The sequence below is a fragment of the Vombatus ursinus genome, unplaced genomic scaffold (assembly GCF_900497805.2).
Source record: "Vombatus ursinus unplaced genomic scaffold, bare-nosed wombat genome assembly UNPS02014784.1, whole genome shotgun sequence".
NCBI classification, from domain to species: Eukaryota; Metazoa; Chordata; class Mammalia; order Diprotodontia; family Vombatidae; genus Vombatus; species Vombatus ursinus.
This window is the reverse complement of record NW_020954562.1, coordinates 13224685-13249309: the sequence shown is the minus strand read 5'-3', so window position 1 is coordinate 13249309 and position 24625 is coordinate 13224685. Positions and strand designations below refer to the sequence as shown.

Genomic DNA, 24625 nt, shown 5'->3' with positions numbered 1-24625 from the left:
CCTTTTATGTGTTGTACACATACAGGCCATTATAAAGGCACATATTTGTTTAACATGTGATTACGTGTTGGTTACCAGTATTGTGGCATCTCATTTCATGTCAATTTTTTTACTCTTTTATTCATGTTCTAATTTTAAAATTAAATCAGCTACCATTTTCTGTTGTTTGCAAGATTTTAGTTGAAGTTGTTTTGGAATAACAAATCAAAAGCCTTTGAGTTTGTGGAAGACACACTTGTCAGATGTGCAGTATGTTCAGTTATTAATTTTTCTGCAAATGATGTTGTTAATCTGCTATACTCTCAGATGAGTGCCTTATTAAAAACATCCAATTTTATGGTGCCCATTAGAAAGAATGTAGAGAAAGGAAAATTACCCATCAAAATTCCCTATTTGCTCAGTAATGTAAATTGATGTTTACAGAATAAAAATTTTGGTTTACAGCCAGGATCCTGGTTACAGATGAACATGTAACCACAATAATATAATAAATAATTTTCAGCTATATGCAAAGCATATTACAAAATAAACTTTGGTGATATGAAATTGCCATTCCAAATGAAATTTCTGGTTTACTTTGTGAAACTTTAAGACTAAATGATTTTTATCATTTAAATTTGTGTGAGAGAAAAGATAATTCTATTAAAGCTTCTTTGTTCACAGTCCATAAACTTTACAAATGTTTTTAAGCTATTCTAACTTTTTTATAGTTTTATTTTACTTCAGTATATTTTACTACAATATAATCATTTGTCTTGGTGGAAATTAATTTAGCCAACAAGAGTTGTGTAATAATTTGAATATTTTTAAAGGGTAACTCACCACGTAAAACTTAAATTTCAAAGAATTTCATCATTTTAATTTCTGTCTTCTTGGTGTAGAAATCTACCTCAGGTTTTATCTTTTAGGGGCATCTATTAAAATAATACTAATGCTAAGGCTGTTTTCTGTTTGACAGAGCTGGAGTGGACCAGAGAAACTGCTTGCTTTAGATGAACTTATTGATAGTTGTGAACCAACACAAGTAAAGCATATGATGCAAGTAATAGAACCTCAGTTTCAGCGAGACTTCATTTCGTTGCTCCCCAAAGAGGTGAGGATTATCAATTAATTTTGGGCACTGGGTGCTGTTTAACTACATAAAGCATCTTCTGCTACCTTCAAACACTTCCATGCTAATTATGGTATTCACTATTGTCGGTTTAACACAGTTAATTGGTGTTAAAGAGGGCTGTAAGTTAACAAAACTGCCTTGACTTAATAATGTAATTCTCAGATTAATACATTCTTATGTGCTGAGAGACTTCTTTCCACTACTGGGATAAGTCCCATGTGAAAGGGAAAACTCTAGTGAGTTCTGTTACTTTGAATATCTCATCAAGACCTTTTTTCCCCCAGATTATTGACAGACTGTCTTCATGTATTACAAAGGATGTCTGAATCTTTAGCATAATGTTTTGAAAGTTGAAATTCTGGTAGGAATGGAAAGACTGGTGGCTCTTGTATGTATATATGGACTTTCTAGGATTTCTTCTGAATTTATTGATTTATGATCCTTTAAAAAAATTTTAGCTGCTGGATACATGTTTACTATAATTGGGGCATTTTATTTTAAAGTACATTAATGGAATTTAAGGTAATATTAGCATACACATATGTGTGTGAGGGGTATATAATATACAAAATCAGTTTCACGGAGATGAAAAGTTACACCATCTTTTCAAGGGGTTTATTCATTTGTTTTGGGGGGAAAATAGAACTGATATGTAGGATATTTTGTGAATGTCATTGGGATTGGTATTTACTCAGCTCATTCAGTTTTATGTGCCTATCACTAGCTGTATGTAGGTTAGGAGAAAGAGACTGTGAAAGAAGTACAGTACACTGCTTTATTTCAAATGATGCTTACAGCTATAAGCAATTTGGGTTTGAAAGAGAGAAATTCTTTTCACATGACTATTCCAAATGTCTTAAGGTTCTTGATGGTGCTCCCTCCTTGTACCCTAATCATCATTTCAGATATGAACATAATTAACCTGATGACTTAATTAATATATACTGATATTAAGTATAATTCAGGGGTAAGGAAGTCTGGGAAAAATAGCTTTCCTGTAGTGTATCTTCTTTCATGTAAGAGAAAAGATGATTTAGTCCCCTTGTAGCAATATTTTTTTAATAATTCTTACAATAAAACATTGAGTCTTTTGATTGAAGTTGGCTTTAGAAAGTGACATGGGGTCTCTCTTTGCCTTCAGAGGGAGATTAATAATGAGAAGCCCTTTCACAGATGTTGGACCCAATGAATCTCTTCATCTTTGATTTATTTATCACAATTTTCTCTTGAAACCCTTGTTCAGGTGGCTTGTATTTTTCATTAAAATATGTTGCTTTTCCTTGTAGCTGTTTTCTCCCCTCCTTCACTAAGAGCAATGCATTTTACTTCAGATTTTCATAATGACTTCATTTTACAAAAAAAAAAAAAGACCACTTTAAAGTCAGAACCAAACATAATAGGAAAATATCTTCAGGGGCTAAAATTCAAATACACATCTCCAATAACAAAGGACTTATAGTTTTATTGACTTGGCTTAAGTGTTCTTTTACAGTTTGTTTAAGTGAAAAGTCATTTTAAAGGGAAGATATGGCAAAAGTTGGTATAGAAATGGGAGAAAGTCCATAGACAACTTTATAGATGGGTATTGTTTATGTTGTACTTTTCAAATACTGATAAAAATTCCTTCTAGTATAGTTTAGCAAAATGGTTTGTTTCATACACGTAAAAATGAGTAAAACATAATTTCTTGAGGAAATGAAACTGAAACCAATATTTAATAACCTAAGAACTGTTACCAGTTAGCATAGTATGACCTATAGGCCAGGAAAATGGACTTTGTAATTATTTAGCAAATAGTACATAATCCTTTTTTGCTCTCCAGTGTCTTTCTATGATTTCCAGGTTCCTTAACCAATAAAAATCATTAATCTTTTAAACACTCATAAAATCGCACAGAGAAGGCATATGTTGTTCTTTAAATTTAAAAAAAAAGTGAATATAGACATACTCCTTCCTGATTGGTTAATTGATTTTGCTAGACAAAAGAATATCACAGTGAATGGTTAGTTCTATGGGACACGTGTGATAAATGGACATTTGTCTAGATGATGTAGGTCAGGGCAAACTTATGCTGGGTGTACCTATGCTGAGACAAATGTAGTGAGTAAGTACAAGAGCTGACTGTAACAGGCAGGATTCTCCGCTCCCATTCATCCTCTAGGTCCACATGCTGCGTTTTAAAGGAACATTGTTTCTTTACCCCTGAAATAGAGCCAGTGAGGTTCCATGTAGCAGCTATTAAACTGTTCTAAGTAATTAGTGGAAACAAAAGCTCACCAAAGCAATTCCAGCAGACAAAAAATTACTTGCACAAATTGGAGTTGAAATCCTAAGGGTTTGTAAAAAGTATCTGCATCATCTTTCTCTCTCAGAAATCATGAAAACTTTGGTTTTGTGGTTCAACTTCTTTAGGTAGGCCCCTTACTGCTGAATGGAATCAGACCTGTTTAGTTAAGCAAAGCAGTTTAATGTATCACCAAGGAGTTATTTTTGGATTTTCATCCAATTAAGAGGCCCTTCAGTTAGAAATCTCTTCCATTAAAAAACCAAAACCAAAAACTATAGACTTCTCCTGTTCTGACTTGACTGTATTGAGTTTGCCCTCATACCCTCATTCATTTTGATACAAAATAATTAAATTGTCTGTCTTTGATCTAGAAAGAGAGATATTTTAGAGAGAGTCCCATCTCTGCTCCGTCCTTGACTCCTCTTGGTCCCGGGCAAATACTTTTACTTCTAAGCCTCAATTTCCTGTTTTGTAAACGGGGGACAATGCAAGTCATCATAGGGATTAAAGGAGGTGATGAGTGTCAAGTAACTTGCAGACCTTAAAAAATTGATGTGTTATGTCTATGCCATGGTCAGGTATTATTCCTTCCCATCTTAGGTAGAGAATTTGAATTAAAATTCTTCTGAAACAAACTGACAGATACAAAGCCTTACCTTTTTTATTTTTTTTAACCTTTTCTCATTATTTAATAAAAGAACTATAGATGTTCTAATCTGGGGTGGGGTGGGAATTAAAACATCACTTTAAAAAGAAAACACTAACTGTTTAGTAGCAGTATGTCAAGTAGTTTTTTTTTTTAGGTAACCACTTTGAATGAATGAATTTTAACTTTTTAGACATATCTTTGAAATCCGAGACCTTCTGGCTTTGCTGTTTGCTTACCATTTAACATCAGAGAGTGTGTTTTGTAAGAAAACATTCAATTTATTTTGTAGATTCTACAAATTATCTGTCACAGACAGAACCATAGGACGAATGCCTCCAGCATAAAATCACATTTAGTTTGGTGATTTAAGATCATGTGTTTGGCTCAAATTGTGAATTTAGAGCCTAAAGTGACCTTAGAAAGAATCTAAGCAAAACTTTCACGTTATAGTAGAGAGGAAACTGAGGCCCAGCAGAAGCTAAACGACTTCTCAGAGGTCACACAATAAGTGGCCAAGCTGGAGTTCAAACCCAGGTCCTTTGATTCTGAGTCCAACAATCTTTCCACCGTACCATTTAGTAGATCCTTAAGTTTCTCAACTGCTTAATTTTTTTTCTGAATAGATAGTTTTCACGCTTATTTATGGAAACTCCAATTTTACATGCCATCGTATCTTGATTATCACCAATGAAAAGAGCAACAATGTCTAGAATTTATCCTAATTCATTTGTATGTGAGTTTAGAAAATATTTTTATATTTATATTTGAATGAATGTGTAGTTCTTTGGGAATTTTCTATAAGCAGAATAAAATAACCTAAACTGGAGAAAAGCATGATTTAAGAAGGTATTAAATTGTTTAGTTCCTCCATTGTCTTGCTCAGAACTTATTCCCTGTTCTGTAAGGATGCTACTATGTATTTGTGTTTCACCCTTTCCCTATGTTAAGGAAAGTGTTTTGGTTTAGAAAGACTGCCGCTAGGTAAGAAAAGATAATAAAGTCAGTGAATTGTATCACTCTTCCCTTTAGTGATTTCTGCATTGCATTCCCCAGTATTATTTTAAATCTTAATTTTTCCTCTTCTAATTATTTACTTCTTAATGGAAAAATCTCACTTCATGCTTTATCAAAAAGGTTAAGGCTCTCCCTATTCTCCACAATTCTATAACTGATATCTCCTTAACACCCTTTTCCATTCTCTCCTTCTTTCCTCTAGTCTTGGAGGAAAATGTTGAACTTCTTACCAAAGTCAGTCCTATTACTTTTGCGCTTGAGTTCATCTCTTATCTCCCCTGGGAACTTAACCTTTTCACATATCCCTTTTCTCCTAGTCTTGCTTTATTCACTGACTTCTTCTCTGTTTTCTTATATCTCACACACACACACACACACACACACACACACACACACACACACATTCCATTTTATTTATACATCACAAATCATTTAGCTGTTTCCAAATAACAGACACCCATTCTCCTTCTAATTCTTTAATACTACAAAAAATACTGCTGTAAATAGTTTTGTTTATGTAGGACCTTTCCTTCTCTTTTTTTTTCCCCTTGGAATAATTGGATAAAAGGGCATGCTAGATTAGTGAATTACAGTGTGATGCCAAAACAAATTCCAGATTGGTTGGATCAGTTTATAGTTTTACCAACAGTGCATTAGTGTTCCTGTCTTCTCATCGTTCCTCTAGCATTTGCCATTTTTTGTTTTTAAAAATTACTTCAAGTTCAAGACAGATGCTTCCCTCCTCCCCCTAATAGACCCAGACCACAAATCCTTGGATACAGTTTTTATGATTTGACTTTACTTCTGACTTCTATGTTATTCTCATCAGTGCTTCCTAAACTGTGGGTTGGAACCCCACGGGGTCGCTACCCACAGTTTAGGAAGCACTGATGGAGTTGTGAGTGGAAAAAGTTTAAGAAGCCTTGCCTAGGATACCACCATCCTCCTAGTTACCTAGGTTTGCAACCTGGGCATCATCCTCAACTGCTGCCTCTCTCACTCCACTGTGTCTGGTATGTTACCAGTATGTTGATTCTGCCTTCATAACACTTCTCACATATGCCCCATGTTTTCTCTGACGTCACCACCACCTTAGTGAAGACCACCTCACTCTTGAACTGCACAGTAATCTGGTGGTTGGTCTCCCTGCCATGAGTTTCTTCCTACTCCAGAATATCTTCTACCCAGCTGTCAAATTGATATTCCTAAAGCACAAATCTGACTATGCCACCCACTTATTCAATGAGTTCCGTTGCCTCTCTGTTATCTCCATGGTCAAATATAAGTTCCTCTATTTGGCATTCAAAGCCCTTCATAAAGCTGCTCTCTTCCATTCCCCCTTCCAGTCTTCTTACACTTTACTCCATCCTCGTGTAGTGTGTGATCCAGGGATGTGCCCTTCCTTGCACAAGACACTCCATCTTCTGACTGTGGACATTTTCAATGGCAGTCCCTCACACTTGAAATTCTGTCCCTCCCCATCTTCCCTTCTTGGATTTCTTCACATTCCAGCTAAAATTTTACCTTCTACAGGAAGATTTTCCCAATTTCCCCTGAATGCTAGTTCCTTCCCTTTGTTGATTATTTCCAATTAAACCTGTGTGTATCTTGCAAATGTAGTTTTTTGCACGTTGTCTCCACCATCAGACTCTTCGAGAGCAGGGGCTGTTTGTTTGGTTTTTGCCTTTCTTTGTATCCCTTGTGTTTATTACAGTGCTTAGCACATAGCAGGTGCTTAATAAATGTTTGACTTTCCTTTTTGGCATGTAATGGCCTTTACAATCTGGCTCCAACCTATGTTTCTTGATTCATTTTACATTACTGCAGCTCGTGCGCTCTGTGGTCCAGTCCAGCTGGCCCACTGGCTGGCTCTCTCCTGGTATAGGACATGCTGTCTCCTCTGGGCCTTTGAATAGGGAGTCTTATACGCCTGCAAGGCTCTCCTTCTCCACCTCTGCTTCCGGGGGAATCCTTAGCTCCATCTATTCTGAGCTCAAGCACCACTTATACAAGGCCTTATCTTATCCTTTTGATCATTAGTGTTCACCCCCTCAGAATTACTTTCTGTATATTTTGTATTTACTTCTCTGTACATTGCCCCTATCCTCCCCAAGCTTCTTTAGAGCAGAGTATGAACAATTTAATTTTTGTCTTTGTATCTCTGGAAACTTACACTGCCTAACATAGTAGGTGCTTAATAAGTACTTCTTGGATTGAAAGGCCAAGCATAAATAAATAGCTGGCTTACAAAACATTTATGTTGAGTTGACATACTTTTTTTTTTTCCCAGAGTATAGAGGGTATTGATTTCTTAACACTTAACAACCAACTTGTTACTTATCTTGGTCATCACTCAGTTAAGCAACAATCATGAAAGAAAGAGTAACTAGGGCAACCAGGAATTTTTTTATTACAGTAAATTTTCACAATTTTCATTAAGCCTATATACATATTTCATATTTTTATTAAACATGATCACTTTATTACTTAAGTTTGGAGTTCTACTTAAGTCAGTGAAAAAGTAATATAAATTAATTAGGAGTAAAAATTCTTTATAGATTTTTTTTATAGATATTGATGAAATATAGTTTGTTTTGATTGTACTTTTCTCAAGGGATAAAATGGGGCCCCTTCTTGCCAAAGCCTATCACTGCAAACACGTTTAGATCTCCCCTATCTTCAAAAAATAAAAACCAGTTACAAAAAAAAAAAACCAAAGATCCTTAGCTTGACATTGCCATTCTCTTAATCCAGCACTTCTTCTTAAGCTATCATCTGATTATCTCTCCTGTTTTGTTGCTAAACATTAGAATGATTTATATCTATCTGTCTGTCTATCTATCTATCTATCTATCTATCTATCTATCCATCATCACTGCCTTTGTTCACTATTCAGCCTTCTTGCAATATGGCTTCCATCCCTGCTATCCTGCTGAAACTTTTCTCCACAGTAACCTCTTATTCATGAAATCTAATTACCCTTCCTCAGTCCTTATCCTCCTTGACCTTTCTGTATCATGTTGGACCATTGACCACCTGATTCTTCTTAAAATTGAGTCCTTCCTCAATTGTGCTATACTACTGGTCTCTCCTTGTTTTCTTACTACCTCCCTGAGGGTTTGTTTTTAGTCTTCTTTACTGGTTCATCATCTTCCTCTTGTCCCTGAAGGCCCTCTCTGTCCTCTACCCTTTTGTCTTCCTTGGTAGTCTCACCTGCTACCATGGATCTAATTATCATTAGTTAACCCACTGTAAAATTAACTCCCAAATCTGTATCTCCAGTCCTGCTTTCTCATAAGCTGTAGTCCCAAATTTTTAACTGCTTCATGGATATCTCTTCCTGAATGTACCACCGATATCTTGAACTGGTATGTTCACAATTAAATTTCTCATTCCCCCCCAAAAAAACTTGCCTCTTCCTAACTTCCTATTCTTGTTGATGGCATCACCATTTTCCTAGTAATATAAGGTTGATGATGCCTCAAAGCCATATCTGGCACTTCATATTTTTTCTTATCTCGCTTCCAACCAGTTGCCAAATTCTATTAATTTTTCCTGTGTACTTTTTTTTACAACTATATGTCTCCTCCTAAGTATTCACACTGTTACCACCCTAATAACTCTCTCACTTCTGGACTATTCTCAAAAACCCCTCGGAGGTCTCCATAACTCTATTCTCTCCCCTCTCTAATCTGCCCTTCACACAACTGCCAAAATTATCTTCTTAAAGCCTCTATAGGATCATGCAGCTTGCCTCTTTCAAAAATAACAACACAAAAAACAAAAAAACCTGAGATGCTTGCATCAGGATAAAATACACAATCCTGAGTTTTTTCATATAAAGACCCTTCACTATCTGGCACTAACCTTCCTTTTCTGCTTTACTTTAATACTGTTTCCTTTCATGTACTCTATGTTCTTGCCGTACTGGCTTATAGCTGTTCCCTGATCTCTTCTGTCCTCTCTCACCTTCATGCATTTACTCAGACAAGACCCAGAATACAATTTTCATGTCTCTGCCCATTGAAATCGTTTCCTGTAAGGCTCACCTCAAGAATCATCCCTGCAAAACCTTTCCTCATTCTCCCTAAGCTGAGTGATCATTCTCTCAGAATTTCTTAGAGCTCTTCACACATTTCCTTTAACCTTTCACATTCTTACTCCTTGAAGGTGTGTGTGGGTGTGTGGGTGTGTGTGTGTATACACATAAATATGTATGAATCAAAATGACTCCCTTTTTGATCTCTTATCCCCAATGCATTGCAGAGTAAATATTAATAAGTATTTATTGATTTGAATTATCACATACCACTGCAGTGAAATTTCTAAAAACTTCACTTCTTGGATAATCACTCTAATTTGTCATACCCTTTTGAATTATTCTTGTTGTAGGAGACCCATGAGAAACAGAGTTTTATTTCTACTCAGAACTTCCCAACCATAAATCTGTGTTACCACACCAAGCAGCAAAGCTGCTAACTTAGTAATTAATTAGCTTTACAAAACCAAAATTAATTTAACCCTTTTGCCAACATTTTTGGTTGTCACCCATCATATTTTGAAGTGGTGATGTTGTGTTAGAAGCTAGCTACCTAAAATAGTTTCTTATCACTTCTAATGCTTCAGATTTACCATATAGCAACTTATCACACAATAAAGAGGCAGCATAATATGATGGAAAGAACATTGGCCCCAGATTTGTTCAAATCCCACTTCTTGATGTTTAATATCTGCTTGATCTCTGGCAAATCACTTCACCTCCCTGGCCTCCTGTTACCTCATCTGCAAAATGAAGATGTTGGACTAGATGGTTTTTGTGGTCTCAAAAAAGAAAACTTAAACTGTCCTTTCAGTGAATGGGAAACGTCGTTCTGGGCCTTTTTACCTATGACCGCTCCCTTTATTTTTTTAATCACATATGAAACATTTCAACTTATTTGAAAATAATAAAAGTTTTGTGACTTCTTTTAAAAAATACGGAATCTCCAACATCATTACTTTCTTTGGCCATGTTTTGTTTTTTTTTTTGCCTAAGTCATCTTAAATTTGATCATTTTCAAATTATGTAAGGTTAATTTTATAATTGTGTTCATTGTATGTCCTTTGTCTCCCCCTCCAACCCCCCAGTATATTTTGAGGCAACCCGAGTAAACAAAATATTATATTGAAAAGAACTATTTACTTGGACTCAGAAGATCTGAGTTCAAATTTTACATATGCAATATACTAGCTATGTGGCCTTATAACTTAGCCTCTCTGAGTTGGTTTTCTCACCTGTGAAAGGGTAGGTAGCTCTGCCTCCCTTACAAGGGTGTTATAGGGACTAAGTGAGATAGTGTGTAAAGCAGTTTGTTAGCCCTTCTGAACTGTATCACTGAACTTTCCATTAAACGCTGAAAATAAATTGATGTTCGTCATTCACATACAAATGTTATGTTGAAGGCTGTCTAAACTGATAGTGGACAAAAACATTTAATTCAGTAAATAAATGTTTCTGTTTACTCCCTCCAAAGAATTCTCAAGAGCAATTTGGAGAAATTATAACACAATTGTTTTGGTACAGTCTAGGAAAAGTAACTCTCCAGCCAAAATAATTATTTCTTTTCATCTTTCATTGCCACGGATGTAGATGTTGAGGAAATTCAACAACTTGCCAGTAAATAGCTGCTTTAATAGTTTATATTATATATTAACTAGCAGGTCTAACTCTCAGTTGTAGTCTAAGAATTTCCATCTTCCTTTAAATGTCCCCTCATTCACAGGGCCTTCCTTGATTTTCCATCTCATCCTCATTACCTCAATTCAGTAATTATCTTCTCCCTCAGACCTGACATAGCACTTTGACACCTCCCTAATGTATTTATCATGTACAAATATTTATTATGTGCTATTTCTTATCTTTGTTTTGTGATGGATAATCCTGTGAGAGCATGGATTCTGTCTTGTGTAAGTCTTCCCCTTGGCCTAACATAGTACTGTGCACACTAGTATTTAATCAATGTTTAGAGAAATAAATGGTGGCCCCTACAGTTTTCTTGTGTCTCTTTAGACAGTCTATCCAATGGGAAGATTACAGTGTTATTGTAGAAGGAAGGTTCGTTTTAGTATACGGAAAGTATTAACAAGTAACATTTAAGTAGGTGCAGAACAATATGCTACTGGTAGCATATAAGTCCTACTAGTTGTAGAATAAAGCCAAGAAAAGAGGATTAATCAGTAAAGACATCTCGGAAAGAAGTAAGTTTGATCTGGGTTAATTGAACAACCCGAGTCAATTAACTAAATTATAAGGGAGGGAAGGATTGTTTTGTTTTGTTTTGTTTTTTAAGAATAATTAGAACTAAAAAAAAAGAATAATTAGAACTGAAATTTTAGAATTGAAAGCAAGAAAATACTGTAATCATTTATAATTAAAAAATAAAAATGCCAGGAAACATCTATTTAGATTAGTAATAATATCTTGCCCTTTTAGATCCTTTTGATATTTCCAACAGTCCTATTGCATATCTGATATACATTTGAATACACCAATCTTCATCTTCTAGGAGTTTGAAGTTGTATTTGTGTACAGTGGTTGTAAGGTTTTGGTGATGATGCTTTAATTCGGCACCATTTTCTTCTCAGCTGGCACTTTATGTGCTTTCATTCCTGGAACCCAAGGACCTGCTGCAAGCAGCTCAGACATGCCGATACTGGAGAATTCTGGCTGAAGACAACCTTCTCTGGAGAGAGAAATGCAAGGAAGAGGGTAAGAGCCAAAAATTTGAAAATATCTTTTTAGAAAGAAGTGATTTTCAAAATGGAACACTTTTTAAAAAGGTAAAAGTAGTTTTGTTATAGATGAGAAGCTGGGGAAAGGTAAATTATATAGTTGGATGAACAAAGACAAATATGAACTTAATTCAACATCTCTTGTAAGCAAAACAGAATTATCTTTTAAGCGAGTATGGAAGAGCAGAGCTGTTTTAGTGGCCCAAATGCTATACACTGAATTAGGGTTGTGACACAACTTCCAACGATAAATTAAAGAGAAGGCTTAATCTTGGCTAACTGATACAAATCATAAGGAAATCTCCACTTAAATTCACCAAAGTATCTGTACTTTAAGACTGGGATTATTCATCACAGTGTTAACTATTTGAAACTAGGCAATCTTCATGGACTTAATTTAACCAAGACTTGTACCTATGAAGACATTTACCAGCACTGCTAACAAATACAAAATTGGCTGATTTATTGCTCATCCCTTCCTAGTGAAGTTATTGGTGAAAAGTGAAAAAGCCCAAAGGGGAAGTTGATCAGGGAAGCAGAAGAAATGTTGGGGGCAGAAGGGGAAGGAAAAAACTGAAATAACATTCTCTGAATAATTAAAAACTCTCTATCTGCAGTGACTTTTCCAAGTAGAATTCAGTTGCTTTAAAAGGTAGCATGGTAGAGAGAAAAGACCAGTGAACTAAGGAATCAAAAGACCAGTCTCAACTCTGTGCTTTACTTAGACATGTCATCTAGGCAAATTATTTAATCTGACTGGGTCTCAGTTTCTTCCTTACAAAAATAGTAATAATGATAGTTCTACTGTCTTCATTATAAAATTGTTGAAGATGAAATGAGAACCTTTAAGGAAGGAAAAGGAACATCCATTTACTAAGGGCCTTCTATGTGTCAGTATATGCTAGGCACTTTATGTACATGTATGTATAGATAGATAAATAGATTAGTTATATAGCTATAGTTTTGAGTAGCTAGTCATCCTTTGAGAATTGGTTTTTGAGAGAAAACAAAAGAACCTAAGAGAAGAAGGCTTTTAATGGAACTAACAGATAAGAAGAAGTTTCTTAACTGGGTTATCAGGAGCAGTTTACTGCTCTTGATTACTGAAAGGGCCCTGGAACTGTAGTGCTAAACCATACTGATAACTGTGTGTTGGTTAAGGTTTCTGAAATGTGGACTTGAGACAGAGATTGAGAAGACCTTTATTCAGGTCCCATGTCTGCCATGCAGTGACCAGATAACCTGGGGCAAGCCACAAAAACTCATTGTCTAGAAAGCGGGTATAGCTAAGCAAGGTCCCAATTAGGGCAAATAATGAATCTTCATGAAATGGTTGCATTATTCTGATTAGCATTGCATATTTCCATTGGGCTGGCACCAATTACCATATTTCATTAATTACAACTTTGAATAGGACAAATTCAAATACATGAGACCTCTTCTTGGGATTCATTATTTGCCCTAATCAGGACCTAACTATGTAGTACTATCTGCCCTACTTCATGGAGTCGTTGTGAGGCTCAAATGAAAGAGTTGCCATGAAAATAATTTGAAAAGTTAGAAGTGGTATATAAATGCAAAATATTATGACTATAATAATTTAGTTATTAAAATAATGGAGAACAGTGTCCTGTACATCTGTTTGAGCATAAATGAAATAATAACAATGGCTTTATGTACAAATTTTGTGTTCTTAATTATGGAAGATTTAAAAAAATTTTTCAACCAGGGATTGATGAACCGCTGCACATCAAAAGAAGAAAAATCATAAAGCCAGGTTTCATACATAGTCCATGGAAAAGTGCATATATAAGGCAACACAGAATTGATACAAACTGGCGGCGAGGAGAACTGAAATCTCCAAAGGTAATGAAGATTTCTAAATGATGCATATCTATAATGGGAATTATTTGGCATTTAGCAGCTAGCCATTGCTGTTCTGGATGAGAAGTGTAACTTGAGACATCCTCTCTTCTAAGAAAGAACCAAAATCTTTTGAAGTAATTGAAATGGGCAACTGACAGGTAAAGTGAATTGAGCAGAACCAACTTTATCCAATAACAGTGATATTGTAAAGACAAACGACTTTAAAAGACTCAGGAACTTTTTTGTCATTGTTGTTTAGTTGTTTTCCAACTCTTTAGTGGTCTAATTCTTTTAGTTATTTAGTTTAGTTGTTGTATTCAACTCTTCATGATCCCGTATTGAGGAGTTTTCTTGGCAAAGATACAAAAGTGGTTTGCCATTTCCTTCTCAAGCTCATTTTACAGATGAGGAAACTGAGGCAAACAGGATTGAGTGATTTACCCAGAATAAGGCTGGATTTGAACTCAAGTCTTCCTGACTTCAGGCCCAGTATTTAATCTGCTGTGCCACCTAGTTGCCATATTCCAACCACAATTCCAGAAGACTCATGATGAAACATGCTACCCACCTTCTAATAGACAACATGATGGACTCAAAGTGCAGATTGAGACTTTTTGGGGTGGGTAGGGTGGAATGGAGTAGGGCATGACCAATGTAGGGATTTATTTTGCTTTACTATGTAAGTTTAACAGGGGGTTTGTTTTTCTTGCTCTCTTAGTGTGGGGGAGGGAAAAGGAGAGGAGGAGGTTCTTCATGACAATAAAATTTAATTTTAAAAAAGTAAAGAGTAATTGTTAGAGTTCTTCTGTAGTAAATTGCTTCCTCTAACCTGAAAAAGAATTAAATCTGACAGGGAAGGGCATGTAAATTGAGCATGACATAATGTATATGTTTCTGCTGCTTCTATTTTCAAATAAGTGAAAAGTTTTGAGCATCCTATTGGATTTTGTAATATAAAATACCATTATTTACTAGAATGTATCATTATTTACAGATATACACATGTAGTATATATTTTACTGCTAAATTTGTTGGCTGCTTTCTCTAACTTTGTAGTAGCTTCTTTTTCTACTGTGAGACTTCTGTGAATTCAGACCTTATTTCATATTTTCTCCATATCTATATTTTTCATTTATTGGAAAAATGAGAAAATACTTTAAATCTTCTGATACATATATTTTTGTATATTTATTTGAAAGTAAATGTGGCTTTTGTCAAACAATTTTAATTTATTATGGCACCTTAACAAACTATTCAAACTTTTCATCTGAAAATAGTTATTTAATTTTTTTTCTTAAGATGTTAGTCATCCTGTGTTAATCATCCTATGGCGACTAAGTACTCTTTCATACTTCTGTAAATTTTAAATATAGTTTAAAAATCATTGTTCATGTATACTTTTTCCTTGTGCAATATATAAAAACATGTTTAGTTGTATTTCTCTTTCTTGTTTGTCTTAATAGGTGCTCAAAGGACATGATGATCATGTGATCACATGCTTACAGTTTTGTGGAAACAGGATAGTTAGTGGTTCCGATGACAACACTCTGAAAGTTTGGTCAGCAATCACAGGCAAAGTGAGTTTGTTTTAAAGATCATGAAATTTGTATTTTTTTTTTTCATGTACTGACAGATAAATAGAAACAATGACTAATTATTGGTACCCTCTTATTTTTAGCAAGAATTTTTCAACTCTTTATATAATAAGCCCCAAGTTTGTGAAAGTCATCTTGATGTAACATGATCTGGCCATAGATAAAACGAGAATTTGAGCAGATGTGCTTTATATTTATTTAAGTTGCATTTGGCTTGACTTTATCCACCTGAATGGCATGATACTACCTTTATCTTTTGTAAAAAATTGTAATTGTGAGAGATTTGTTTTCCCTGTGAAACTGTTCCATTTATAGGTCACATTTAATTTGAAATTTAAATGTTTCACGTTAGTTTAGACTAATCTCAAGCCATATAAGATAATACTAAAGTAGATGAGGTATTGAAATTAAAGTTTGATGGGAAAAAGCAGCCTGAGCAGTCACCTTGAAAACACACTATAGTGTCCTTTGCAACAATACCAGTGGCATTGCACAGCATTGAGTAATTGACCACTCTTCTTAAAAAAAAAAAGTTATGGTGAAAGTAAAGAAGTATATAGAAAAGCTTCCAGTTTTGTTTTGTTTTAACACTTTTCCCATGCAATACTTCAATCAGAAATCATTAATCTTCTAAATATCTCAAGTCAGACTTGAAGATAAAAAGGGAACTTCACATTTCCGTGGTTAGTATTAGTTTGGGATTTATCTTCAAGGTTTTAATGTCTGTCTTTACATGTCTGCAAGCAGCTTGGCTGGATCATAACTACTACCTTCAGGCAGACTTAGATGAAATGTGGTATGCAACCACACCCAGTACTATTGGCATTCTTTCACTTAAACCATTCCCATGAAAGAAACCAAGTTACAATTTAGTATTCTTTCATCAAAAAAAAAAAAAAAAGCCAGCCTGGAACTGTCACACCTTAGTAAGAAACATTTGCTTTCTATCTACTTAGCCTTTTGTGACATTCATATGTGACGTACTGCTTGCTGAATATGTGAGTTGAATTGTCACGTGATTCTTATGCCAAAATTAAAAATTATGTCCTGATACTTCTGGAAACCAAATTTTGAATGTTTTTCCACACAAATTCTAATGAATGATGAAAATGGTGTTTAAATTTTGCTTTTTATCCAAAAATAAGGATCTTGAGTGTTTTTTTCTCCCAGTGTTTGAGAACTTTAGTAGGACACACTGGTGGAGTATGGTCATCACAAATGAGAGACAACATCATCATCAGTGGATCTACTGACCGTACTCTTAAAGTTTGGAATGCAGAGACTGGAGAATGTATACACACTTTATATGGACATACCTCCACTGTTCGTTGTATGCACCTCCATGAAAAGCGGTAAGAGCAAAAATCCTGGTTGTCCTACATTACTTTGTCACTAAGGTGGTGTAAACTCTTCCCTTCTCCCAGGCCTTAGTTTTTTATCTGTAAAATGAGGACTTAGGGTTACATCATTCCTAAAACTTCATGATTCCAAGTTACTTAGTGATCACATGCTCTGGGTTGCTATCTGTGTAGTAAGTCAACAGTGCTTCCCTTTACCTCCCACACAGGAAAATTGTGAGAGAGAATAAAAGAATCCCTATGAATACCTTTTCAGAGAAAAGTAGCATAATATGCAAAGTGGTGAGTTAGTATAGGAATAGTAATTTTTCAAAAGAAAAAACTAGAAATAAGTTTCAAAAGGGGCATACTTACACTTATCAAAAGTATTTATAACAGAGGACCATGGATGTGAGAATATGTAGTTAGGATCATATGTAGACATATATAGTGAAGGAAACAGTCTTTAAAATGGCCTGGAATTGGTAATTTGACCTTATATAAACACAAGTTTTCACCCTTTTAGACTCCTATGTGCCACTGTATTCCAGTTCAACCTCTTACAATGTGTCCTAATTTGTAGATGAAATGGTCCAAAATTATTTAAAACTTTTTTTTCCTCATTAGCTCAGGGACTGGCTCTTTGAAGATCCATTCATGTCAAAGTTTATGTAAATGTAATTTTAATGTAAATATAAAAATTATTATATAACTGTCTTAGCTTGAGCAAATCACACCTAACACAACATGGAGCATCTAGTAGATGCCCAAGATATTTCATTGAGTTGATTATTAGAGTACGCATCTGAATTGAATGTATGTTCTTTAAAAAAAAATTTTTTTTCTGTATCACTTTCTATGTCACTTTCATTTCTACACATACACAATCACCTGTTCCATTTCACATCTTTTTTTTGTCCTTTCACATCTTTTTCATTCTTGATATTGTTTTCCCTGTTCTTCCTTCACTGTTGGTTCATGTTCATTGTCACATACAGCTTGGTAATATTGCATTATACTCCCATTAGGGAAGGATAGAGGGAAAGATTTATATTGAAGGCATTGTGATAAGAACTTAGATATGTTATCTTATTTGGCCCTCCCAACAACACTGTGAAATAGGTACTGTTATTATCCCCATCTAACAATTGAGGAAACTGAGACAGACAGTTAAGTAACTTGTCCAAAAGAACCCTGTTAGTGTCTGAGGCTGAATTTGAACTTAGATCTTCCTGACTCCAGGCCCAGTGCTCTATCCACCTAACTCCCTAATTTGTTTAGCATTCCCCCAGTTGATGGAGACCAATGTATTTTCAGGGATTAAAAAAAGAAATATATGGATCCAGTGTATTTTTAAAGCAGGTTCTCTCTGGGGTCCTTTATTGTAAAACCATTCCAGTCTTCTTCTACCATATCAACAGTAACATTTTTCTCAGTAAGAACCATTCAGCATATTCTACATTGGAATTTTGATGTGTAGAGATAATGAAGAATATAGAATGTTAATGCAGTGTTTTCACACAGTGGTCATGAATAAATGCAGTTAAAATTCATTTTCATTTCTAATTTGAATTGAATTGAAAGCTAAGCAATGCAAGGGCACTGCAATCTGGTAGGTAAGAGGATTAGATTAGGTGCCAGGTAATCTGAATTCTGGTTCCAGTTATGCTGAGCCTTAATTGCTGTGTACCAGTTCCCCAAATGTGGCTATAATCTGTCCATGCCAGACTCTTAAAAATATCATAAGACCATATGGGAAAATGTGAGAGTTTTGAACTCTTTTGAAACAAGTTACTATATTGTGTGTTTAATTATTACATCATTTTGCCCTTCAAGAATCACTATAACAGGTATGGCATTGAATAAATCTTTCTAACAGTTATGTGGTTCCTGAATGCACGTGTTTCCTTTGCTGTCTCCATAAGGTTTCTACTCCACATTATTTGTTGAAGTATATTTTAACTTCTGCATCAGGCTCATTTTAACTCTGATTAGTAACAGACATAGTTTAAAGCTTGCTGTCAGACATGTAATTTCAAGTTGTGTTTTTATTTTTATTCTCCAGTGTTGTCAGCGGTTCTCGAGATGCTACGCTTAGGGTTTGGGACATTGAGACAGGCCAGTGTTTACATGTCCTCATGGGTCATGTTGCTGCAGTCCGATGTGTTCAGTATGACGGCAGGAGGGTTGTTAGTGGAGCATATGATTTCATGGTGAAGGTGTGGGATCCAGAGACTGAGACTTGTCTACACACACTGCAGGGGCATACTAATAGAGTATATTCATTGCAGGTAAGAGATTCTGTGTGCTGTATCCCAGGAATGTTCTGCTAACTAAGCATATGTTTGTAGAAACTACACTAATTAACTGTCTGGTAAATGCTGGTCCATTAGAGTACTAGAAAAATAAGAAGAACAGAGTTTTCCTATAACTTGTGTATGTGCCACTTATACAACAAGCATGAAGAAAACACATGAGATTTTGGAATTATTTGTTTGACCATTTTCTACTTTGTTATGTAATTTCCTTCAAAAATAGAAATCTCTGTGTTGAGCAGTTGGAACCTGCCACTTGGGGTACTTTAGTTGTGCTACAATAGATGTTGTTACCAGGGTAAACCTGGTTTTAATTCCCTCCTTAGCGAAGGATTAATTTGACCAAAAAGTTCCCCTTGACCTTGGTAGCTTGAGTTTGATGGACCATGTAATTGGGATTCCATCCTTACTCATAACAGATCTGCAGCCTGCTGTAAGAGGCTGCTGCTTCCCTGCCAGAGGCATCCCTAGACCATTTCCTATAAGGAGACTCTGCCAACCAAAGGTTCTTAACCTGGTGGTAGTGAACTGGTTTTAAAAAAAGATTTTTGATAATTATATTTTAATTGGTTTTCTTTGTAATCCTGTGTATTTTATGCACTTGACATACATTATTCTGACAAGGGGTCCTTAGGGTTTACCAGACTGCCCAAGGGATCCATGACACAAAAAAAGGTTCAAAAACCCTCCTTTAAACTTTAAACTGAATTTTATGTGCTTGAATAAATTCACCACTGTTTTCAAAGTAAAATAGCTAAAATTTTGTATCTTTAGAAAAAATAGATGTTACAGAGTACATATATTCTGTTATCCCTAAACAGCCTCATTTTCAATTTTAAAAGTTTTCTTATACATTTCCATTCATTAGCTAATGTCCCTCCACAATCTACTCATAATAGACTGCTTATATTGACAATTTCGTTCTCAACTTAATAATATGTTTAGTTGATGTACAGTATTGATTTTGGGGCCATTGCCACATTAAAATGATTTTTGACATTGGATAAGTGATTTGTTATTGGTGGTGGGGGCTGTGTTTGCTCTTTTGATTTCAAGGCTAGTTGTTTAAGAGGAGGAAGAGGAGGAGAGAATGTTTTGTGGGACAGTCAGATTAGAAAGGTTTTTTTTACATATATTTTGTGAGCACTAATAACACTAAAATCTTCATTTAAGTGAGTCATTGGGCTAAGAACTGAAAATGACAATGTTCGTTGGCATCCTCTTAATTTTGTTTGGGTTGATGGTCATTTACTCAGTGGAAATAAAAGTAGCAAGGAATGATATGGATCTTGCAGCAAGTCTGTCATCAAAATGACACCATTCCTAATTGCAAACATGATTCATTATTTGTTAGCATATTTCCTAATTAGTTTTAGGTTCTTGTAAATACTGTTAATACTTTTCCATGCAGTTTCTAAATGAGATTTGAGCACTGTGAAAAGTGTTTCTAGCCCTTTCCTATATTTAGAAGTTGATAAGCACTTCCATTATCACAAGCTGTGTCAGCAGGTTCAACTTCCTGCTGGAGGTAATAGTCAATGACTTTCTCATTGATGCCAGAACCATCCCAAGGTATGTGGATGCCTAGGGGGATGGGTATTTCTAAAAAGAAGGCTTAAAAAGGAGATGTTGAATTATACTCTGTGTTCACTTTGCATTTGTGAAGTATTAGAATTAGTGTTTTATAGTGGGGTTTTTGTGAGCTTAAGAATTCTCAAATACTTCTGTAGCCAAGTGATATATGATACAATGTGTTGACATCAGAAGCTTTTTGAAAACCTTTTTGGTGCAGCTGTGCTTCATTTCAATGAACTGAATGACTTTACATGAGTACTGAATTATTGTCCCCTGCAATGTTGGTTCTCACCGTGGCTAGGGTTAGGATCCACAAATATCTTATTCAAGTTCATTGCTAATAGAATCTCTTTCTTCCAGTTTGATGGCATCCATGTGGTGAGTGGATCTCTTGATACTTCAATCCGTGTCTGGGATGTGGAAACTGGGAACTGCATTCACACATTAACAGGCCATCAGTCATTAACTAGTGGAATGGAACTCAAGGACAATATTCTTGTCTCTGGAAATGCAGATTCCACAGTTAAAATCTGGGATATAAAAACAGGACAGTGTTTACAGACGTTGCAAGGTGAGTTTTGAATAACAAAACTTAGTGGTAATTATAAACAATATTGAGCTATCTCTTTCTTAAAAGAGAAGCATGATTGCTTTTATATGAATCTGTGAGCATTTGTCCTTTGAACTCCACGTACAAGGGCCATATTCACCTTGGGCATACTGTTTTAAGTTAAATTTTTAAGAGGAAAATTGTTTTAATGACTTACTACATATATCATATATATGAAGAACTCACATAACTGTGGATTCTTTCTAAAAATAACATTGTACCTAAGAGAAATTTATAAGTTTCTTTCAGAATGTACCAATTATCGTGATTTGTTTTAGGGGATCTGTGGAAGGAAGAATTGGGATTAAATAATTATTTAACTTGAATTTAACATTTGATTTGCAAAGGAAAAAAAGATGTATTGGCATGAAAACTGCACCTTTTTATTTCCTATATAATTCTTTAAGATAGTTTTAATATTTTTTCTTCAAGGAAATCTTTGACACTTAAAGCCTTACCAACCAATTAGGATAGGAAGTAATATGTGTTATGAGAGTGCCCCATTGAAAACTCCATCTGGAAATCACTCACTCACTGAAGAGTTTCATTTTATATTTTACTGTCATTTCATGCCCTCAGAATCATGTTTAACCTCAAAGTAAGATTGTTAATTTTTTTTGTTCTCAAACTTATTTATTCTGTTCTTCCTGAGCTTCAAACAATATTCTTTCCAACAGTGTTTGCAAGCCTTCTGTCTTGTTAGACTTTCATCATATCATTCTCTAAGTATTGTAGAAGTTTAAAGTCATTTGTGATTAATCATACATTTAAGCACTTATAGAGGCCCAAAATTGTTTTTTTCAGTTAGACATCAGAGTGACAACAATAACAGCATCTTGTCCTTAGAGTTATGTTCATTCAGTTGTGCAAGCACCTTTGAATAAGCAACTCAAAGGCTTATGGTAGTAGGTCGTGGTCCTCAACACAATGCATGAAGTTGTACTAGGACTACCATAATTCAGAAAAAATTTTATCCAAACATTTTTTAAATGAAATACGTCTCAAATCCCTTTCCAAGATTCCTGAATAAATAGTTGATTGTAAGAGTTCAATCACAAATGGCTACCAGATTTTCCCATATCCATACTAGTCTTTTTTTGAAATTAAAAAAAAACAACTTAGAACAAGGTTTCTAAATATGTAAAGCTTTAAATATTTCATTTACTGTATGTTCTAATGTAGAAGTCTACAGATTACTATGTATGTATCCCATACCCATAATTTCTAACCAATAACTAAATTCTTTTGGTTTTCCTAGGTCCCAACAAACATCAGAGTGCTGTGACCTGTTTACAGTTCAATAAGAACTTTGTAATTACCAGCTCAGATGATGGGACTGTAAAACTGTGGGACTTGAAAACGGGTGAATTTATCCGAAACCTAGTCACATTGGAGAGTGGGGGGAGCGGGGGAGTCGTGTGGCGGATCAGAGCCTCTAACACAAAGCTGGTGTGTGCAGTTGGAAGCCGCAATGGGACTGAGGAAACAAAGCTGCTGGTGCTGGACTTTGATGTGGACATGAAGTGAAGAGCAGAAAAGATGAATTTGTCCAAACATGTAGAAGATGTACTCCCTGCCCTTCCCCCCTGCAAAAAAAAAAAAATCCCTTGTTCTCCGTGGTGCAGGATGTTGGCTTGGGGCAACAGAGTGTAGAGACCTACAGACGAAGGGGAAGACGACAAGATGACAAACCATACCCGACAAGCAAGGCATCTGCTGTCTCATCACGTACAAGGCTTCACTTTGGACTGGGGGCAGCTTTGCAAAATATGACTTTCTAAATCAAACCAGGTGCAATTATTTCTTTATTTTCCTCTCAAGTGGTCATTGGGCAGTGCGATGCTGAAACCTTGTTCCAAATCCTGCTAACCTGTTCTTTTACCACCGAGGTCTAGAAAGGAGCTGCAATAACATCGAAATGTGGACTGGTTGCCTTTTCAAATTAGAGAGAGCATCTGCAACAAAAAAGTCATTTCTGGAGTGGAAAAGCTAAAAGTTTTTACTGTGAATTGTTTTTGTACAGTTATCATAAAAAAGCTTTTTTTTTTTTTTTTTTTTTTGCCAACCATTGCCAATGTCAATCAATCACAGTATTAGCCTCTGTTAAACTATTTACTGTTGCTTCCATTTACACTCTTCAATGCATATGTTGCTCTGAGGTGGCAAGTTGTCCTGGGTTCTGTGAGTCCTGAGATGGATTTAATTCTCGATGCTGGTGCTAGAAGTAGGTCTTCAAACATGGGATTGTTGTCCCACCCCTGTACTGTATTCCCAGTGGCCAAACTTATTTATGCTGCTAAATGAAAGAGAAAAAAAAGCAAATTATTTTTTTTTATTTTTTTTCTGCTGTGACGTTTTAGTCCCAGACTGAATTCCAAATTTGCTCTAGTTTGGTTACGGAAAAAAAAAAAGACTTTTTGCCACTGAAACTTGAGCCATCTGTGCCTCTAAGAGGCTGAGAGTGGGAGAGTTTCAGACAATAAAGAGTGAAGTTTGCCTGCAAGTAAAGAATTGAGAGTGTGTGCAAAGCTTATTTTCTTTTTTTTTTCTGGGCAAAAATGAAAAACACATTCCTTAGAACAAAGCTATTCCAGCCTGTTCTGTTGGGAAACTTTTCTTTTTGAGGGCTGTGGTGAATGGAATGAACGTACATAATAAAACTGACAAAATATTTTTTAAAACTATAAAACACAAAATGAAAATAAAGTCGCTGGTCAGTCTTAGTGTTCTACAGTATTTGGGAAAAAACAGCTGTTACAGTTTTATTGCTGTGAGTAACTGACAAAGCAGAAACGATTCCGTTTTTGTAGTAAAGGCGTCACATGCAAACAAACAAAATGAATGAATAAGTGGAATGGTTTTGCCTCATTCTCCAAGAGCCACAACTCAAGCTGAACTGTGAAAGTGGTTTAACACTGTATCCTAGGCGATCTTGTTTTTTTATTCCTCCTCCTGTTTTTTGTTTTATTTATAGTCTGATTTAAAACAATCAGATTCCAGTTGGTTAATTTAGTTATGTAACAACCTGACATGAGGGAGGAAAACAACCTTTAAAGGGATTGTGTCTATGGTTTGATTCACTTAGAAATTTTATTTTCTTATAACTTAAGTGCAATAAAATGTGTTTTTTCATGTTAGCATGGCTGTTTCTTCCTTGAGGTAGCACTGCTTTATTGCAAATAGTTCTTTTCTTTTTCTTTTTTCTAAAGTTTAAACCAAGAAAAATCTTCTTTCGTTCACATTCTCTTTGGTTTGAAATGGGAATCAGTACTTTCCAGGTCCATTTTATGCAACTGAAACTCCATAAAACAAACAAACAGCAAAACTGCTTATCACCTCTGTTGTCTGATTAAAACATATAGAGGACACCAACTCATCCTCTTTTATTTGCATTGGTGTGTATTACTAGCTATTTCTCAACAGGTCACTCTACTTAGCCATGCCTCATTTTTCCTCATTTGCAAAAAAGAGGAAATTGAATTCAATAATCTC

General features: G+C 35.2%; 1 protein-coding gene across 5 annotated transcripts in view; it reads left to right on the top strand.

The window, feature by feature from the left end:
- The window catches only part of FBXW7 (F-box and WD repeat domain containing 7), a 262753-nt gene extending 238483 nt beyond the window's left edge, over positions 1-24270 (top strand). For all 5 annotated transcript variants that reach the window (XM_027866990.1, XM_027866987.1, XM_027866988.1 and 2 more), the window contains 8 exons: positions 959-1093; positions 11689-11812; positions 13565-13701; positions 15165-15278; positions 16467-16648; positions 18699-18924; positions 20884-21094; positions 22392-24270. In XM_027866990.1, coding sequence (XP_027722791.1) covers positions 959-1093; positions 11689-11812; positions 13565-13701; positions 15165-15278; positions 16467-16648; positions 18699-18924; positions 20884-21094; positions 22392-22660 — 1398 coding nt within the window. In that variant the 3' untranslated portion in view covers positions 22661-24270. The remainder of the gene's footprint in view (positions 1-958; positions 1094-11688; positions 11813-13564; positions 13702-15164; positions 15279-16466; positions 16649-18698; positions 18925-20883; positions 21095-22391) is intronic.
- Positions 24271-24625: the final 355 nt, after the last annotated feature.